At 39.6% G+C, this 20,999-nt stretch overlaps 1 protein-coding gene across 6 annotated transcripts in view; it reads right to left on the bottom strand.

Moving 5' to 3' along the window:
- LOC139763870 (protein Smaug homolog 1-like) overlaps window positions 1–14,328 on the bottom strand; it is a 136,839-nt gene extending 122,511 nt beyond the window's left edge. Inside the window, exons 1-2 of one of the 6 annotated variants that reach the window (XM_071690237.1) lie at window positions 14,201–14,328; window positions 569–790 (exon numbers count right to left, since the gene is read on the bottom strand). In XM_071690237.1, coding sequence (XP_071546338.1) covers window positions 569–788 — 220 coding nt within the window. In that variant the 5' untranslated portion in view covers window positions 789–790; window positions 14,201–14,328. Of the gene's footprint in view, window positions 1–568; window positions 791–2,622; window positions 3,122–13,985 lie in introns of those variants that run through there. The other 5 variants (XM_071690238.1, XM_071690249.1, XM_071690236.1 and 2 more) reach the window with 5 other exon arrangements.
- Between the last annotated feature and the right edge of the window lie 6,671 nt (window positions 14,329–20,999).

The raw sequence follows: 20,999 nt of genomic DNA, 5'->3' as shown, positions 1-20,999 counted from the left end.
CGGTAAATGACTTGAAATTTTAAAACAAAATAAATTTTTAAAAATCAGGTCAATCCACTGTCTTTATGTGTGTAGTAATGAGCTTTATAGCTTATTGTCAGCTGCTTACTACATGTGGTGAGCAAGAAAAGTGATCCACACTTTTTACTTGTTGTGGCAATAGTGGGGAGGTGTGTGTGTGTGTGTGTGTGTGTGTGTGTGTGTGTGTGTGTGTGTGTGTGTGTGTGGGTGTGTCAGCGGGTCATACCTGGTTAAGGTAGGGGTATTGCCTGGAAGGCAAAGTCATGCAGGCAAATCAATCAACAAATAAAAATAGCATGATTACATAAGCAAGGTCTGGCCATGCATTATGATAAAAAAAAAAGCACAACTGAAATTTTAAATATTGCTAGAGAGAGAAAAATCCTACAATGCTCAGCATTAATTCTGAACACAAAAAACTTATGCTTTACTTGACAACAAAACAAATTATCTTAAAGCAACACTTCCAGCAAAGCAGCATCTCCCCTCCTCTGCAGCCTATCACACGCCAGTCAGGTCGGAGGATGCACACGGTGGATGGCCTTACCTGGGTCGTTGGCAGTGGCCTCGGCGGGGGCAAGGTCGGCGGCGTCGGGTGCAGTGGTGTGGGTGAGCACATTGAGGAGGAACCGAGCAGGGACAGGACCCAGCCGCCGCACCAGGGAGTACACAACCACCACCTGCTCTGCCTCCGTCCATGTCTCCCACAGGTAGCCCAGCCCCACTACCTGGTCACGGAACCCAGCGCTCCCAACGCCGCGCCCCATCCCTGCAACACAGGACAAAACACTCATTATTTCGCTCGCCTCGTTCCTGCAACACAGAGCAAAACACTCGTTACTTCACACGTAAATAACAGGCATGTATCCTTTTCGTCCCTAGGCCCGGTCAGGCCCAACTTATTCCCCTTTGTCGATGCATCTAAGACCAACGTATGCTCTCTCCTTGCCTCAACCTAAAGTCCTATATGTGTCCCATCACCAATAATATCTCAAGATACGCTTTGTCTTGTGTATACTAGGATTAATCAAGCATTACTTAACATGATGTTTGGTTTCAACTCACACGTTGCCTAACGCATGACGTTACCAGTGCTCCAAGAGCAAACTGGTTTTACGGTAGAGTATGGACTGCTGGACGGAGACAGCCACGAACGCCTGCCTCTCCAGATTGTCGTCTGATGAAAAGGTACAAGCTGTTGGAGAATTATGGGAAGGGTATGTTGTTTGGGAGTGTGGTGAGGAGGAGGAAGCTGGGAAAAGAGGACTGAGAGGAGGAAGGCAACAACACGTTCCCGGGGCTCAACACCAAGACGATCCGTCCATTCCTTTGATGAGCCAACCAAGGGATTCAAAAAACTGAATACATTCATATACGTGAGTCTGTGCTGGCCACGAACAGCCACAGCTAAATTAAAAAAAAAAGAAAGAAATATATATATATATATATATATATATATATATATATATATATATATATATATATATATATATATAAACTAAGCACAAAAGCTCATCGCAGTGTGTAGTCAAACTCGCAGCAACAGAAGACAGAAAAATCCACAAATCATTCGCTTGAAGCACCTGTCAATCAATGACTATGAAAAGCCAACAACGTAATGTGTAACAAGTGATAACATGGCATTTTCCTTTGTTCGCATACACGTTAACTCTATAGTCTCTAAAAGTCAATAATAACAAATCATTAGCACGAGAGCAGCTAGATATAAATTCACTAGGGATTTGCTGAAAGAAAATAGGTTGAACATCTATCAAGTTCCTGTAAACGAATCAATTACGCATCCTTACCGCCCTGGGACTGCCTCTGTCATGCCCGGGAGGAAAAGCGCTGAACAAGTCTGTTTTCGTATCCTCAGAATTCTGCTGACTAGAGCCTTTAATCTCATAGGAATGCCATGTTTGTTTGCTCAAGTGTCTCGCAGATAACTAAGGGGGTGTAAACAAATGGAAATCGCCATTCTCTCTCTCTCTCTGTATCACGTCGACTTTGTAATCACTATTTGTGATTCAAGGATTTTAACACTCGCGTCCGTGTGTTTAATTACCTATTTGAGTTGTGCGAGGAGGGAGTTGTGCTGACAATGACCATTTTCTACTGTCTCTAACAATCATCATACAACTTCTTAAATCAATAATAAACGCTGTCTGCCTCAACCATGTCCTCAGTCATTTTCCCATTCCTTTCACGTTACCGACGTGAATGGACCCACTGTGAACTCCCATCAAAATGTGATGCACTCGATGCGAGTACAAGACAAGCGCTGATTGCAAATGTCGGTGCTTGGACCCAACCACAACAAAAGCCGCCTTCCGTTACGATGGACGGAGCTGGAGCTGTTCCGTGATTCCATTATTACAGAGCAGAATAATGAAAAAAAAAAAAATGCCTGCTTGATTGTGATGTGCTCTTACTCACTGAAAGACGATGGCCAAAGTTCTGGTCTACGTTAAAAAAAAAAAAAAAAAAATCGGCGTTTAGCCGGCTACACAAGGAGAAGCTAGGCTTTCCACACGGCTCTCGAAAGGCGGCTCAATTTATTATAATTTTTTTTTTCATCAATGGGGCGGCATACAGGCTTACCTTGGAAAGGTGTATAGGCGTGTGGGGGTGTGGGAAGGCTCCTCATTCCACCGAGATACGCCCATCCTGGCATTCTTTCGACAGTCCAAATTAGCGAAGGGACACCACCACCTCCCTAGCCTAGCTGCTCCCACCAGCTTTACAACCCAGGTCGGTTCAATCTTGAAAGCTGGTTGCCTGATAGACGGTGGTTCTGTGACAACAGGTTGTTCTGCCGACAGCTGGTTGTACTGCTGACAGCTGTGGTCGTTCTGCTGACGGCTGGTCGTTGATAGCTAGTGGTTTTGTTGATGGCTGGTTGCCCTGTTGCCGGGCTGGTCGTTTGGTTGACAGCTGGTTCCTTACGAGCTATTCGTAACTACTGGTGGTTTGTCATTCTCGCAACACCTTGTTGTGCTCGACAGACAGTTAATAACCGGTCGTTCCTAGCAGCTTTGTTAAACGGCTGGTCGTTCCCCTCACAAGAAGTCGTTCTCGATACCATTCACATTCAGCTATTATCCGTATCCGTTCTGGCATATCTGCCAAACAAGCATTTGTTACATCTAACAGCCTCTCTCGATGGCTACCGTTTCAAGACAACAAAACAGGTGGGGGATGGACATGAAACCACCATTAAACTTATCCTCACGTCCGTGTAGGTAACAACTAATTCATACCACTTCAAGCCACCTTTACACAGCTTCGACCGTCTCGTATATCCCTCTCATCTGTACCAAGCCCGTAACACCCTCTCCCACAATTTTCGATCGAATTTACGAGCGCACTGAGATTCCACCACACATAATAATATTCATTCCCCACACTTTTGTTTTGCAGGAAGCGCCCGACGTGACTCACTGGTTCGTCGGTCACGTTCACAGTAACAAAATCCGGATTGAAAGCAGCCACAAGCAGCTGTGGGGATTCTCTGGCTGACAGGCACAGTGAGTGCCACTGCTGTAGTAAGTTGGTGGGAGGGGGAGGGTGAGGAGGAGTGATAGGAGGTGGGGGTGGTAGTGGTGGTGCCTTGTGCTGTGGAGAGCGTGGGAGGGGAGGATGTCTTAGTGGGAGAGTGGAGGGGGGGGAGGGGGAATGCTACACTGAGGGGGACGACCACACACACACACATACCAGTACACAACGCCAACCGTCGCCTCCCCCCCCCCCCCCACACACACAAACCTCATACGCCCTACACCCCCACCCAACATCACAATATACGCGCGGGCTAACTGAACCTATGTATGTGCCTCACTAGGATATCACCACACTGGATTTCGCCTAGCGACCGCCCTTTAAGGCACACGCACACACACACACACACACACACACAAAATCTATCGGTCCTAAAAGTCCGGTACCACGGTGAAACACGTCCATCAATAAAACAAAGCCCCCCACCACAACCACCATAACACTGGACATCTACAACCCACCTCACAATCAATCTTCACAAGGGAATGATCCAAGATCCTTGCATCACCTTACGAAAGACGGAGGGCGGACCATCAGGTCCAGCAGTACTAGGAAAAGTGATGCATAAACATGAAGTACTCGAGCACGAGGAATCCAGCGGACGCAATCAGGTATTCCCCATGATCTCCAGCCCATTGCAGTATATATCTAACTTTACTGCTAGCAGGGTTGGTGCACGGAACCCTCGTTCTGTCAAAATCAAGGTAAGTCGAGGTAATCGGTCCCCAGTCAACGAAGCTGTTCATCGTCCCCAAGCAACTGACCGATAAATTGGCTTGGTCGTGATTATTGCACAGAGCTGCCCGTCCCGTCTCAACTAACTTAAATATAATAAAAACTGATTAGCATTAAAGCTGTATTTTTGGGTAATTCATAATAGTCCAATATTGTTTTTAAATTATACAATACATATAGTTACAGTTAATCCTCCCATAATACTATACACATGAAAAGCACTATTTCCATAGATAAAGGTAATCATAAATGACAAAACTACCAGTGAAAGTAATGGCAGGGTTTCGAGGACGCATCTTACGAAATCCTAGTTAACATCAGCTCTTCCTGCTTCAGTATCATTCGTGGCCATTCCCGGCTCCGTCAACAAGCGTCCTCAGCGTCAGTGGTTTCAGGAAAAAGTTGAAAGTGGGGGAAGGAGGGAAAAGAGAGATGGTGGTGGTGGTGATGGGGAGAGGGCAACAACAACATGGGGCTTCGAGAGGTCGACACTTCCCGGAACACCATACTTGGAGAGCAACATGCCTCAGGTAAGGTGGCGGGTGTTTGTATTTCCCAACGAGTTCGATGCTGCAGGCACAAACATACGGCGTTACTCATATGAAGACATGCGCCGGCATATCACATTGCACACACACACATACACACCTACTAAACATGGACCTCATAAAGTGTACCTCGTCTTCGAATTATCAGTAACACCTGGTAGTGAACATTATTCGGTTTGCAGATGCAACTTGACGCTGACAGCCTTACTAACCTTGAGAGATAAGCCCAGATGTCAAACATCCATCTCCTAAACAAAATAGAAATCTTACGCTATGGGATAGTGGATCAAACAGAATATTCTGAAACAAGAAGTCCAACCCCAGCGTACAGATTTTTTTCATATTCCAGCTGAACATGACTAGGTTTGGGGGAGGGGGTACAAAACGATAACGCATATTGTCATTAAAATTAGAGATTCCTTTTCTTCCTCAATTAGCGAAATACACCACATCTCGTCTCCGATATTCAAAATATGAAGTTAAGCAAGTTCGCATCCTGCTCAAAGATAAACAAACCAACAGAAATAGGGGTTCAAGTCAAATTATGAGAAAACCTGACAGCAATCCCCCCCCCCCACACACACACACGTGTACACACATATAAAAGGCTCAAGAAAGTCAAAGAACAAACTATAATAAGCCAATGATGAGCCATGTTAAAGCAATGGTTTCGAAGGGTCTAGTGAATCTACAACCAGGTGGGATCGGGTAGGCGGTGAGTCAGTACTGCCTTCCCTCCCACTTCGATGTTGTAACCCCTGCGGTGGCTCTGCTTACAGGCACACACATGTGCTAGGGTACATCCACTACTTGGTGAACATGGCCCAAGGGACGGAGCTTGGTTAAGTGAACGAGTAAGAGGAAAAAAATGGGAAAATGTCTACCTTCCTATGAGTACCTACGACGAGATTTTGCCTGAGGCAAGGCAAGATTAGCTCGTAGGGTTCTCGATACCGTGCTACAGTTGCTATGCTGCTTTTCTGGGTCGCTACACTTTTTCATTCGTCACCCCTAGAGATAATGTACTTTACTTAACCATGTCCAATTTTCTTTTGAAGATTCGATGTTTACTTAGAGAGAGAGAGAGAGAGAGAGAGAGAGAGAGAGAGAGAGAGAGAGAGAGAGAGAGAGAGAGAGAGAGAGTCTGAATTTCCAATATTAAGTTTACAAGATTAACTCTAACTCCAAAAATCACCACTAAATTCATACATTAAACGAATCGGCCGGTAATGCGAATAATGCATTGACTGTAAATTGTAGAATGTCCCCAAATAATGATTTTTTTTTTCTATGTTCTAACGTTGTTAAAAATTTGACTGCAGTCTCCATAGCGGTTTAATGACAAAACTTAAATTTACTCCTAATTACTTATCATGGACAAAGAGGGACATCTAGAGGCCCTAAACATATGATGCAGATACATCTGAATCTGGGCAAGGTTTCAAGGTACCTTCTTCGTCCTATTTTCAAATGTTGGCCCTTTTGTTTGTCTCTATCACAGCCAAAACAGCACATAGAGGCCCCAGACTTTGAGTGTTGGTACTTTAGAATCTGGGCAAGGTCTTAACCTTGAAGGGCATTTATAGTTCTCTGTGCATCTGCTTGTTACTCATTCACGGCTGAATTGTGGAAATTACAAGCCTTAAATCATGGAAGTCCGTATTTCGGAATCTGGGCAAGGGTTTAGGTTCCTGCAAGTTGGCCGATAAGGCCGTTTTAAGGCTGCCAATGGCTGCTTTTCAAAAGGCTTACAGATTACACTAAATTCACAACATTCATTTAAAACAGGTGATACATTACCCTAAACTTATGATGAAAGTACCTCAGGATCCAAGAATACCTGAACCTGGCCTTAAAGGCCAAAACAGGCCACCTTTTCAAAGTTCACAGTTACCAAAGCCATTTTTACTTATACGGTGTCAGTGCCCAAGCTAATGGATAATCACCTCTTGCAATAATCTAATACTTCCAAAACTGACTTAAACCAAAACTATGTCTACATTCTCATGATGCTTTCCCAATAAGATTTGCTAAATAAAGGAGAGACTGTGAGAGAAACTTTTCAAGGTTCATATCCCATTGGGAAATATATGATTTCAAGTTTACCATCCATCCATATTTTCATAAAAGCTTCTCCATGACCATCATGGCAAAAGAAATATATAATGCCAGTGAAATAAAATGAAAAAATGTACTTTCATCTGGACTTTTGTACACAAAACTAATGCTACTGTTAGAAAAATAATTAGCCTAAATGAACAAACTAACTACTCTACATGTGCATGAACAAACTAAATACTCTGCATGGACACACAATCACTCATAGTAGTTAATTACATTTCATATCCTGTGTTTCTATGACTACAATATAAAAATCATAGAACATTCCAGTGATGTCTGAATTACTATGCTTCTCACTAAGGTAAATTATCTAAAACTGCTGTACATTTTATTTTACTAATGGTGCCAAGCTATTAGTAAAGTAGTGTGATTTAACATTTAATGCTTTTCCTACAAAATACAGTTGTAATTTACATAAAACTTACACTGCAAGTCTTCATGTTGTATTTTTACATTATTTGCATTTTCTTCATGTTTGTTCTCAATTCCTGTGTAGAGGTGGTGCCAAGAATGTATGAATGGCCTCATTTGCTCAATCCAATCTCATGTTCTCATGTAAATTGCACTGAAGCTAGAGCCCCCTATCCATAGCCAAGCCCCAGAGACCTTGCTGCTGGGTTGTATTTCTAAGATTCATAAATTCCCAAATTCATGCTACAGTGTATTCAAAATCATTGCCACACTTGATGTATGTCTCCAATATATATATAAATATATAAATATATATATAAATATATAAACCATGGAAAGCTGTGTAGGTGTGTATATTTTGCGTGTGTGGATGTATGTATATACATGTGTATGGGGGTGGGTTGGGCCATTTCTTCGTCTGTTTCCTTGCGCTACCTCGCAAACACGGGAGACAGTGGCAAAGAAAAAAAATATATATATATATATATATATATATATATATATATATATATATATATATATATATATATATATATATATATATATATATATATATATTATTTATTTTTATTATACTTTGTCGCTGTCTCCCGCGTTTGCGAGGTAGCGCAAGGAAACAGACGAAATAAATGGCCCAACCCCCCCCCATACACATGTATATACATATATATATATATATATATATATATATATATATATATATATATATATATATATAAAACTTGAATACCTTATATAAAAAATATCTATATATTCTACAAACAAATACTACCTAAACCTGCATTAGGTATATAAAACTAGACTAAAACTTTAGACTATAAAACTTTAGACTATAATTTGTGACCCTTGTATCTTTAAAATTTTTAAAAATCAAAACTCCAAACAATGCTTGGTCCATAAATTGTACATTATTTTAGATTTCCCCTGTACTAAACAAAAATTCATAACAATAGACATCTAGCATTCAAACCTACACTGTCCTTACAGACAAAAATGGTACTCTTCATTTAATATACAAATTCATCAGTTAATGAAATCCAGAAAATAAAAGCATTAAGCTTTTGTGAATAATTAAAAGTCATTGTGATACTGTAACAAATGAAAGGTAACCAAATTGATACCCACAAGTTTGTATTATCAAAGAATTAAAGCCAATGATACAGATGATATAATTTTCATGGGAAAATATCTAGGTGTCAGTATAGCTAACAATCTCAAACTGTGGGAGAATAAAGAATGCATGAATTGTTAATTCTAACATGAGAAAAAACATCATATTCAAGTTTTCTAATGCATTTTATCTTTACTTCCTGATGTACTTAGGCCTATCAATCAGTGACCTTTCACATCACCATCAACATTTGCTTTTGATATGCTGGAAAATGTTATCACTCCTAAACTTTCTAAATACAGTGCCCACAAAAAATAAAAAGTCCTACCATGCAGTGAGCACTATGCACTAACCCTGCCTTTTGGCAAAATGATAGAAGCAGTAGACAGAAGTAGAAGGTAGGAACATTTAGGCAGGTACATTAGGTAGTAGTTGGTGGAAGCATTAGACAGAAGTAGTCATTATGAACATTAGGTAGGAGCCTTTGAAAACACTGCGCTAGACTTGCCCTCTGCCTGTGGTCTGTTAAGGGTGATGCACTAAAAGCTAAGAAGCGGCGCTGGAGTTCTTTAGTTATGGAGACTCTGTTGCCGTGGCCATCCCTTTGAGAGAGATCTAATTGGAACAGGCATCAGAGATATAGAGATAGATAGACAAATAGATAGATGTACAATACTGTTCTGATATGTCAGCAAACATTTGTTCATCAAAATTTAGTCATTCTATGCACATACCCATGATTTATTACTTTACCATAATTAGAATTATAAAAAGTACAGAAAGTGATTTCTGAACTTAAACTCAGGTCAAATTAAACATAATTTAAAAAAGTACTTAGAAATATGAAAAAATGATAGATATAATGTACTGAATTTGTCAAAAATATGCTAACATTTTTTCATTTTATTTTCTCCCCTCTATGGTGTGGCTTATGATAGTGAAATTTTCTCAAGAAATATCGGTATTAGGACCTTCCAACACCATCTGCCTGTAGAAGAACATTGGCTTGCCCAACTTGGCATTATTCTTTATAACTAGACAGTGGTGTGCTTGCTCATTCAAGGTCTTCTCTCAGCCAATCAGAGACTGCCACAGAATGTTCACTTTCCTCCACGCTGTTAAGAAGTATTGCTGACGCAGCAGCATTTTCCATCCAAGAGATCAGTATCCTTAATCTTTCAATTTTAGATAGCATCCAAACACCCATGCTTTGGGAACCAGCAATTTTTTTGGTCCAACTTAAGGATGGGACTTTCTTCAAAGTCATGTAAATGCAGGACTCTGGTTAGAGATACAAAGTCCTTTCATGGCAACAAGGATCAGTAGGTCATATTTTTTTTTTTCTTCTTCCTGAATGTCTCAAGTCCAAAGTGAAGAATTTCATTTCTGAGAGACAATATTGTGGCTGTTTGGTGCTTGATGAAAAAGGCTCCTGCAACTCACTGATTCTCTAAAGAAAGTTAGGAAAGATACTCTCCCTAGATATCAAAAGACCATTCACTCCAAGGAGAACAGAATGAAGAATTCCCTAACAAAATCAGAAATAATGTCGACCAAAATGTCAAAAGAGTAGGAGGCTTTCAATGTAACCTTTTTGTTAGGAGTAGCAATCCTGATAGATCTCTTTGTCATCAGAACTAGTGTGTTACTAACAATGTAAGTTTCTCCAGTTTCAGACATGGGGAAATATCAGCAGACATTCTCTCTTTGGCCTGATTTCCCTTTTAACCCAATATATCCTTTTCCCCCTAAGTAAATCTGAGAAAAGTTCTCATCTAATTAGGTTTTATGTTTAGCAGTGGTAGAAGCCACAAGTGAAACAAAACCTTAGTGCCTTAAACTCCTTCAACTATGTCACACTCCTCGATTTATATCTCAGGTTTGTCTACACCACCTTAGCCTATATGGGACATAGACCTGAAGCCCTGGTTTCTAAAATTTATATGTGTAGCTTCTCTACAACTTTTTCATGCAAAGGTTTGGAGAACATCTACAACAGATGACCTTTACCAGAGCATTTGTCCTCCTTATCAAGACAATAACATCAGTATGGGAAGCCTATCAATCCTTCCTTGAAAAATCTAATGTCTCAGATGTGGCTGAAGCTTTTTGTCTGGAGTTTTCTCAACCATTCTTCCCAACAAGAATAGGGCAGGTAATTCTGTTGGGATAAACTTCTCCAATCATGCTCTCTGAGGAAAACGGTTGCTTCTCTACTCAACCCAAGTGGGAGCCTTGTAGAGTCAAGAAAATTTACATCTATCTGTTTTTCTAACAATATAGCTCCTCAATATCTTCGTAAGAACAACTTTCCTTCTGCCTCAGGCTCTAAAAGGCCAGAGATTTACATGTTGCATCAGGCTCTAGAAGGCCAGTTAGTGTTTCACATGCTATGTTCAGGCTTCTTCTCTACAATTGATAACCTCAAACCCTATACTCCTTGCAAAGAGAAAAACTACAAGATACAGAATAAAAAGATTGTCATCAACTCCTGAAAGATATCACCAGGAGAAAGCTTCAGGCCCTGGGGTGAATTACGTGTATAGCTGCTCCATTTTTTGAGAATTAATTTTACAGAGCCAAGATTCATGTCCTCATATTCTAATTGTAAAGAAATTGGCTAAAATGGAAATTTGCTGACTAAGAACTGGCAAAATCTCCCAGAAGAAATGGCAACCTAGATGTCTAGCAATACCACAATGCTAATAATACAGCTCATTTGGTTTCTGAGTGTCTAGGTGTCTGCATTTCATATACCTTCTTTTTTCTTAGCTTTCTTAATTGCATGAGTAAATCATATAACCGCATGATAACATGCCACATCGTTCAAATGCATGAGTCGCACATGTAATGCATGAGACTTGACAGGACTACACAGAACATCAATAAACAACTGACGGATCAAGCAAATGTTCACATCATTGCCCAACCTCTCCACAAACAGCCACTCCACGTGGTCTCCCAGAGAACATCACATTAATGCTGGTAAATCTCTATGCATATGTCATGTCGTCAAGTGATGTCTCATAGGTTACGTTGAATTCTTCCACATTTAATCTACTTTTACGTTGACTAACCACATTTTTCCTGATATTCATATCCCTCACCACTATTACCTTAAGTAAAATGACAGAATAGAGTACGAGCTGAAAATCAAGCTCTATAGCCTTTACTTTACTCTCAAAACACTGCTGCACTATATCTATTAGTCAATCTGTTTACCCTATAAAAGAGAAACTGATCCTGATCATCAAGATTTCTGGGAATCTTTGGTCCAACATATCTACAAGAGAATTTTATATTTCTGATGTAACATCTTTCAGTGAAATTATGATTTCACTAAAATCATAGTCTGTTTTTTCAAACAATAAACATCTATGGGAATTTTGATGTCTAACAATCCTCCTACTCTATATCAAATCAGTTCATTTTCAAGTATTCATTGGCAATAGTAAAGTTAGATAAAATTCTAGTTTAGTTCCGCAACATTCCTAGCTTCAGAGACAGAGTAAATATGTTCTGAACCATTTGTGTATATATAATTCAATAAGAGTTGTGTTGTATAATCTGGAAGATTTTATCTGAAAGAATGATATCAAATAAGGCAAAAGCCATAAGAAATGTGTAGTTATATCTAGAAAATTGGAGGGGTTGATTAAAGAATGAAATAAACTTGTAAAATATCAACAGAACCTATGGAAACATCACCTAACTTTCCTCATAGATAAGATCTCCCAATGTTAAACATTCAAGTCAAAATATATTTCTCACACCCATAAGTGAGCATCTCACAAAAGCTGTCAAATGTCAACAAACACGACAGACCAAGTAGCCATGCAATTCTGAGCGTTATATAGTGTTGGTATATTTCTACTATACATCTGGCTACTACGTGAGGTTAGATGAAGGTTTTCATAGGTTCTGTTGAAGGTGAGGTTTGATGAAGGTTTCATGGGTTCTGTTAACTTTTTACACGGGTTTTACCTAATCTTACAAATTAACTTCATTTTCAGTTATGCATAACCCTCACTACTTTTACACTTTAATAAATCAGAAAGTAAAGTTCACTTTTGCTTGATGTCATTATTAGCTCTGCATACTGAATTATTTAGTTCTGCAAACCTATTGTAGAGTCTAGAGAATAGAATAACAACTACTGAACATGAATTTGAGAATTGTACTTCACTGAATATTAAATAAGGCAATAGTTCCAACTTGAAGGTTCTGTATATCGTAGTAAATATGGGGTTACTTACTCTAAAGGTAAGTAATACCATTGTAATGTAAAAATCAACGACACCGACAAAAACCGTACTGAATAGCCAAAATAATAGTAGAAAAAGACTGGTATTGATAAAAGATTAGTTTAGCTCTGCATGTTTAATAGCTATGGATATTGTGAAATTTTATCATACAATGCTCACGTAGACGTGACAAAATACAATAAGACATTAGTAATGAGGGTTATGTTTATCAGGGAAAAAGTGAGATTAATCAATTCAAAAGCAAGTAAAACAATTGCAGAATATCAACAAAACATACGAAAACCTTAACTATATCTAATGCAACAGAAGAAATATAATAACGTTAAAGCCAACTGCTGCGGGATTACATTTCTGCTTGCTGTGTAGTCTGATTACTGACATCCGGCTCAAACTGCACAGTGCCCAATCAAAGGTTTGATGGGTATATTTCAACTAGAATATTCATCAATAAATCTTGACTGCTTGGGTACTTAGGTGAGGTTTTCAAAGGTTCTTTTCATTTCAACAAGATTATTAACAACTCTTACATTAATCAACCCAGATTTTCCCTGGTATCCTACTATCACCTTGGTTCCTTCCATTCATCTTAAGATAAAATAGACAGGTCCTCCACAGTTATTTCCGCAAGTAGTCATTGCCCAAACCTACCTGAGATGCAAAGTTAAAACGAACTTTTATCCAAAATAAAAGTCTACGGCATGGCAGTACATGTCTCCTCACCTTGTCGTCAGGTGAAATTTGGCTCTTTGTACAGTACTCAATCACAGGTGTAATAGATAAATTTCGACTAGAACATTTAAAATCAATATACACCTCACCTGCTAAGGAGGATAGGTGAGGTTTTCAAGGCGTTTACATAACTTTACCTGTATATTACCTACTTTTCAAATAATTAATCCAACATTCCCCCTGATGTACCACTACTGTCTTACTTTATACTGTTCTATGACAGTGATTACCATTCTGTGATATTCTACTCTCAGCAAGTTTTATTATATTATCTGAACTCAAAGTTAGCATTAAAGAACATAATCACCTAATATCCTGAGCTGATAGCTATGTGGAGCTAAACTAGACCTTTACCAAGTTAATAAACACCCAGTAATATGAACATTTCTATCTTCTACAAATTAATTAATGTAGAGGAAAAAATTACTCCACAGAGGAGGATTCCCTGTGAAAAACCAACATTTTCGAGTTATTGTCTACACTCACTTGTCATTGATACCTGAGGAATAACACGGTGGTCACAAGTCCGTGGCGTGTAGCCAAGTAACACAAAAGACCTCAGGTTCTGACTCAGTTTCCATAAGTTCCCGAGATCCAGTTCTAGTTTCCATTCACCTGGCCTTGAACAGTGCTCTGATTTCAGGCCGGTACTCTAGTTTACCGACGGCTGAAGCCTCTTCTTATAAGGGAGAGATACTCACCTTTATCTTGGAAATTCAAATCATTCGTTGCTACTGAAGAGGTTTATACTCCGACAAATATACGATCACTTATATATATTATCAAAGAATTTTGTGTTAATGTCCTTAAACCACCCAGAGGAAACTGCAGTCTGTGAAAAATGTGTAAACAATAGCTTTATGTATAATTTCTATATATATTGTCAACTTCAAACGTATTTTCTATTTTAAAAGTGTTTGAATTAGTATTCTTTAGAAAAAGTCAATACCAATCTTGTAAAGTGAGATAATTTCATAAAAAAATACTTAACTCAAAATAGTATTGGAAAGTGCGAGGGAGGAGAATGAATGGAGCCATGACGTCAGCCTGGGTGTTATTCATAACCAACCTGACTCTTTTCACAAGTAAGTGTATCTTTACTTGCATAGTATTCACCACATTGGGAACACAGTTAGAGGAAGAATGAGAAAAATATCTCACCAACACAAATCCCCAGAAGCAATGACGAAATTTGAGTTTTCTTGGGATAACAGCAGAGAATGGGAAATTTTGAGGCTGACGGAGGTGTAATAATAATGATAATCCCCTCTTGGTATAATATTAATGACTATTAAAAAAGGGTGAATCATAATATTGCCTGTGGTGGAGAGAGACAGTGTGAGACAGATAGACAGGCTGAAACAAGGAAAAAAAGGAGACACGAAGTCATACTTGATGAATACGTATTTGCTCCCGGGAATTCCAGTCACAAGTATCTTCCTCGAAATCCTTGCACGTCATTGTTGCGGGGGTAATACGATTGTGATCTTCTATCAATTTTTAAACTATTTTCGTATCGTATTTCTCTTTTATAAATCTGTTTCATCCATGCTTACTTGTCGTCATGTGCTGACTCTTGGAGTGAATTTACTTGAATGTCATGTATACCACTGCCACCCACATATCGCATTATCTTTTCAATGCATGATGAAAATACGCCATTGATAAGATCTAATGACTGATTCATGCTCTTCGCAGTTCACCTTGTGTTCTCTTTTTCAATTGAAAACATTCAAAAAGTATAAAAAGAAAAAAAGAAATAGCTCCACAATGCTTCTACTGAGTTACGTCAGACACCATGAACGTTCGGGCCTTTTTCCTGTTGGTCTTGTACGTATTTGCGGCACCGCTCGCAGTGCAGTAGAGCACCCTAGCTAGTGTCCAGAGTGATTCTTGTCAGCATACACGCAGGTCTGCTGACTCTGGCTTCTAGCTGTTCTCATGGCTCGTTCTATGTTTGGCCATCATCCCAAGTGCTATACCGAAGACGGTCGGTGTCACTGTACCAGTAGCTCGCCGTTTCTATTGCCACCCATGCAAAGCCATCACACTCGACCGACACAGAAGTTAGGTCATGGTCCTGATTGCTACCAAGTCGATGGGAATTGTTACTGCTCCAGCAAGAGGCCATTCCTACTGCCTCCCGAGGGTCCAGGTGGCACCATTCAGTTGTCCCCAGATCAAGTGAGGAGACTGTACTTGAAGGAGCAAGTAGGCCCGAGGGAGGCTCCCACGCCGAACAGATTTGTACAAGATGCCTCCGCCAGTAGAAACGAATCCAGCTTCCACCCTGCACAAAGTGTTTCTCATCGTCAGCCTGTACAGATTGCTCCCACCAGACAACCTGTTCAAAATGTTCACTCCGGTCAACCTGAGCAGTATGTTCCCACTAGACAACCTGTGCAAAATGTTCACACCGGTCAACCTGTGCAAAATGTTCACTCCGGTCAACCTGGGCAGTATGTTCCCACCAGACAACCTGTTCAAAATGTTCACACCGGTCAACCTGTGCGAAATGTTCACACCGGTCAACCTGGGCAGTATGTTCTCACCAGACTACCTGTTCAGAATGTTCACACCGGTCAACCTGGGCAGTATGTTCCCATCAGACAACCTGTGCAAAATGTTCACACCGGTCAACCTGTTCAAAATGTTCACACCAGTCAACCTGATCAGCTTGTTCCCACCAGACATCCTGTGTCAAATGTTCATAACGGCCAACCTGGGCAATTTGTTCCCGTTAGACAAGTGCAAAATGTTCCCACCAGACAGCCTGTGCAAAATGTTCCTACCGGACTTGTGCAAAATGTTCCCATTAGACAACCTGTGCAAAATGTTCCCACCAGACAACCTGTGCAAAATGTTCCCATTAGACAACCTGTGCAAAATGTTCCCACCAGACTTGTGCAAAATGTTCCCACCAGACAACCTGTGCAAAATGTTCCCACCGGACTTGTGCAAAATGTTCCCACCAGACAACCTGGGCAGTTTGTCCCCGTTAGACAAGTGCAAAATGTTCCCACCGGACAACTTGGGCAGTTTGTATACGCCAGACCATTGCAAAATGTCCCCACCAAACCTGTGCAAAATGTTCCTACTGGTCAACCTGGGCAGAGTGTTCCCACTAGACAACCTGTGCAAAATGTTCCCACCAGACAACCTGTGCAAAATGTCCCCACCAAACCTGTGCAAAATGTTCTTATTGGTCAACCTGGGCAGAGTGTTCCCACTAGACAACCTGTGCAAAATGTTCCCACCAGACAACCTGTGCAAAATGTCCCCACCAAACCTGTGCAAAATGTTCTTATTGGTCAACCTGGGCAGACTGTTCCCACTAGACAACATGTGCAGAATGTTCCCACCAGACAACCTGTGCAAAATGCCCCCACCAAACCTGTGCAAAATGTTCTTATTGGTCAACCTGGGCAGACTGTTCCCACTAGACAACCTGTGCAGAATACTCCTGTCGGTCAATCTGTGCAGAATATTCCCACCAGTCGACCTGGGGAGAGTGTTCCTCCCACTCAATCTGTAAGGCATGTTACCATCGACCAACCTGCGAATGTTGCACCCACCAAACACCCTGCTCAAGATCATTTAACCAAACAACTTTTGCTGAGCAATCTCTACAAAAAACTCGCGCAGAATAACTTGACCCAACAAAATATGCAGAGCGATCCCGCCAGTCAGCATATTGATATGAATGTTCTTGCCAATCAGTTGATGCAGAAGATTCTCATCAGTCGATTAATACAGAATGATCCTACCAAGCAAGAAAAGCAGACGATGTCCGACAGAGCCCAACAGCCTAGCTAAAACCCGGCTCCTAAGCTGGCTAGGATGCACCTTCAGTATATCAAGCTCAAAACCAACACAGGAATTTCTTCTACCACTTTGGTAGTAGAAGCAATCTGCTAGTCGCTTCAACTTTATCACAAGGCCAAGATTCAGTCTACCAGTTTACTACAAGCCCTTGAAGCTTTCTTCCATAAACGTTGTTGCGCCATTATCCCTCAATAATGTGCAATATACTTCACGTGTTTATCTAAAATGCATTGTTGAGTTGATCTGGCTACTGACCACCCGCTGATTAATCTTGCGAGCATGTGATTCCGGAAAATATAGTATGGAGATTAGTGGAAAAGTGTCAAGGAAGATTTTTGAAAGGCTTCCGGAAGTAGTCTATACGTATCTTTGATGAACCAGTTCTTCCTTTTACGAATGATTTCATTTATCTTTTGTTTACAATTTGTTTTCTATCGTTTATATCTTCATTTTTTCTATTATCTCCCTGAACACATTCGCACAATGGTTGTGATCTTGGGTCGTAGTTTTATATTTTAAGGGGTTGAAATTGTTTATGATGCTCATTGCTGAATCCAATGGTTCGTGTTTCTACCCTTATTTCTGTGGCGTAAATAATAATTAGTTTAGACGTGGTGTTTGATAATGTGCAATTATTACCGAAGTAGAATTTCATGGTATTTAATGTTTTTGTATAAATTTGATTGTAAGGATGTAAGTTCTTGGTCACTGCAATATATCTATATTCATTACCTAGGTCTGTAAAAGTTAATTCTACTTCTTTTTTGATTTTTAGATATGTGCATTTTGATTTTTTTGTTGTTGATTACCCGCTGTAGGTATGTTAGCTGCAGAATTCGCTTGGTATCATGAGTTAAGGCATCATTAATCAAGAACCTGTATTTCAAATCTTATACATGACTTAGTAAACCAAGCTTATTAACCTAACCTGGTAACAGACATCTTCTCTGTGAATTATTTGCATTCTTATAATTGATGACAACCGTTTTAACATTAAGTAGTATAAGCTTTATCAGTATAGCTGTATATAGTGTAACTTCCTACTGCAATACTTGTAAACAATTTCAATGAAATTATGGAAAACGAAACATAGAGATTTCATTTTCATCCGCAGTTGGTCGGTTGCTTTGGCTTTAGGCCTATCAGCTCCCACGGTCATCGTCAAGTTACATCCACCAAAAGTGCAAAACCTGTCTTTTGAAGTGTCCCAGGTCATAGTTACTGGAAAATACATGAGAAGGTAAAGAGTTCAAAAGCTTCGACGCGGGAGGAAATAAGCAAGTATCAAAACGGCCTACCATTGAGTTGCTGGTGGCCACACAATAATCATATGACGCAGCAGTTTGCCGAGTATTGCTCTAGGGAACAAAATACATTTATGATTTATTTGATGAAAGTTTGCGCATAACATACATATCGTGGGAGGAAGAGACGTGAAGTATAGAACATGTAATGACGTTTCACCTACAGAATTTTCAGAAGCGAAAATCTAAAAGAAAATAACGGGTGAAACAAAGTGTTCTGTATCATGAAGAGAAAATGAAGTTCGTAGCTTGAGTTTGTGACGTCTTACTGGGTCTCTTTATACTCCGAATTCCATAAAAAGATAATGTTTATGATAATCTGGCAGAAATGATGGCAGTTATATGTGGAAACTAAAATAACAAAAAGAAAGTTGATATGGACCTTAACTTACCAGGAAGTAAGTGTTGACACTTTCCTCTCTTTGTATGGTCTGAAGTTGAAATCATTAAACAAGTTACCGATCAATCTCATTATCACTCAACAATATCCATACCATTGATGAAGCGGGACTAATGAATACTTTAAAAAAAATGTCACAGTAAATGTCGTAATGAAACTATAATGAATATCTTTATAGAGGCAATTAAGACATGCGAGACGGGATATTCATATAACAGGCATCAGTAGCAGATGGGGTTAGTGCTAATAAGAAAAAAATCAAGTGTCACCAAGCGAGACATGTCAACACCAGATACTGTAGTGCTTATCGCTGAGCTGACATTTTTAGTGTGAGGCGTTCGTTACTGTATCCGCGCTTTGAGTATTTAAAGCCCTCTCTCAGGAGGAGAAATGGGAATTCCTGTGAAGTCTATATTTTTTTGAAGCAAGAATTGGGTACACTAAACTTCCTTGCTGAAGGAGAGAGAAGGAAAGTATAGAAGAAACTACTTGAGGATCTACATCAGTCGTACTTCACTCCGTTTTCTCTCGTTGCTCCCGGCACACATCCCATCGGCTTATTTTGTGTTCTTTTATTCCATAAACATGATTAATGAAGCTTTTCTTCGCTTCACTTCTTTTTTCTCTTCTTATGCTGGTGAGTGTTTTTGCCCGGGAATAACAGGATTTTTTATGAGCCCTTGTTCTATACATGGCATTTGTGATGAATCACTTCCCTCCGCCACCGTCAGTGCTAAGTCCCTTGCTGGTTAGTCATTTTATGTTTCCTGTTAGTGTCTTTCTTTCTCTTGGAGTTGTTAAAGAAGCACAACAGAAGATGAACAGTTTTGAATATTCAAAGAGATGCTGTGAAAATGGTACCAGAATGGTGCCTTGGCGGTCTCTTGCACTAGCATTTTATTTGATGTTATCGGAATCTTTAGTTCAGCAATGCAACTAAATCAGATGTTACTGGCTGCATGGTTTCCATTACTGGCTATACTCAACGGAATCTTTACAGGAATGCTAACGGGACATTTGAAGTAACTTTGGGTGAAAACGTTAAAATTTCACACTCATAATAATTTACAGTAGCAATAACAAGTGCATAAGAGTAGAACAGACAAATTAAGCCTAGAAAAAGGGCATCTGCCTTTTAAAATTTCACCCAAGTGAAAGCTCTTACATATATCATTGTGAATCAAAGTTTGTGTGGACGTAGCTCTCCATGAATATATTCATAATACATTCAGACAGACAAACAGTTGCTGATGTGACCCAACTCTTCATTTATAATAGTTCCTCTCTCAGCTTCAAAAATCTCGTTTTTTTTAATGTATAAGATTACTGCGAGAGAAAACAAAAATTGAACAAAGCAACCTATAATATTTAAGTAAGATATGGTGACTTCATAATAGTTCATTTAGATCACTATGCAAGTTAGTTCCTACAAGATCATTGTTTAGTTTGAAAATGACTAGGGTCCATTCTAACCCAGAAAGAATAGGGAAAACGTACAGCTACTTCAACCAGTCTTGAATATCAATTTTAGTTTCTTTGGTGACGATGTATTAATCACATGATTTTTGGTAAGGTTAACTTTTCAATTTTTGTAGTTAACAGTTGTTTTATTAGCTAAAATTGAATTACCTAACCTTTTTAAAGGGTTTAAGTTTACTCATCAGGTTAAAGGGCTTTGCTGATGGGAAAACTACACTATTCTATCGGTGTGACAAAAACCTTGTGCCGAAATATATCATAATTACACAGTCTTTGCCATCCAAGTTGCCCAAGTTGTGTTCCAATGAGCTGGTACAGAAAAATCTGACCTGGAAGGAAAAGATTCGTGGCCAAAGAAAACTTACCAGATAGGTAGCCCATACATTGTATCCACATTGTGTATCATTTCTGTCTCATGAAATATAAAAAAAGATTATCAGAATGATAAGTAAAACAATAAACAATATGTGCTCAGTTTACTACAAAATGATA

This window comes from Panulirus ornatus, chromosome 48 (assembly GCF_036320965.1).
Source record: "Panulirus ornatus isolate Po-2019 chromosome 48, ASM3632096v1, whole genome shotgun sequence".
Lineage (NCBI taxonomy): Eukaryota > Metazoa > Arthropoda > Malacostraca > Decapoda > Palinuridae > Panulirus > Panulirus ornatus.
This window is presented reverse-complemented; position numbering and strand designations above follow the sequence as displayed.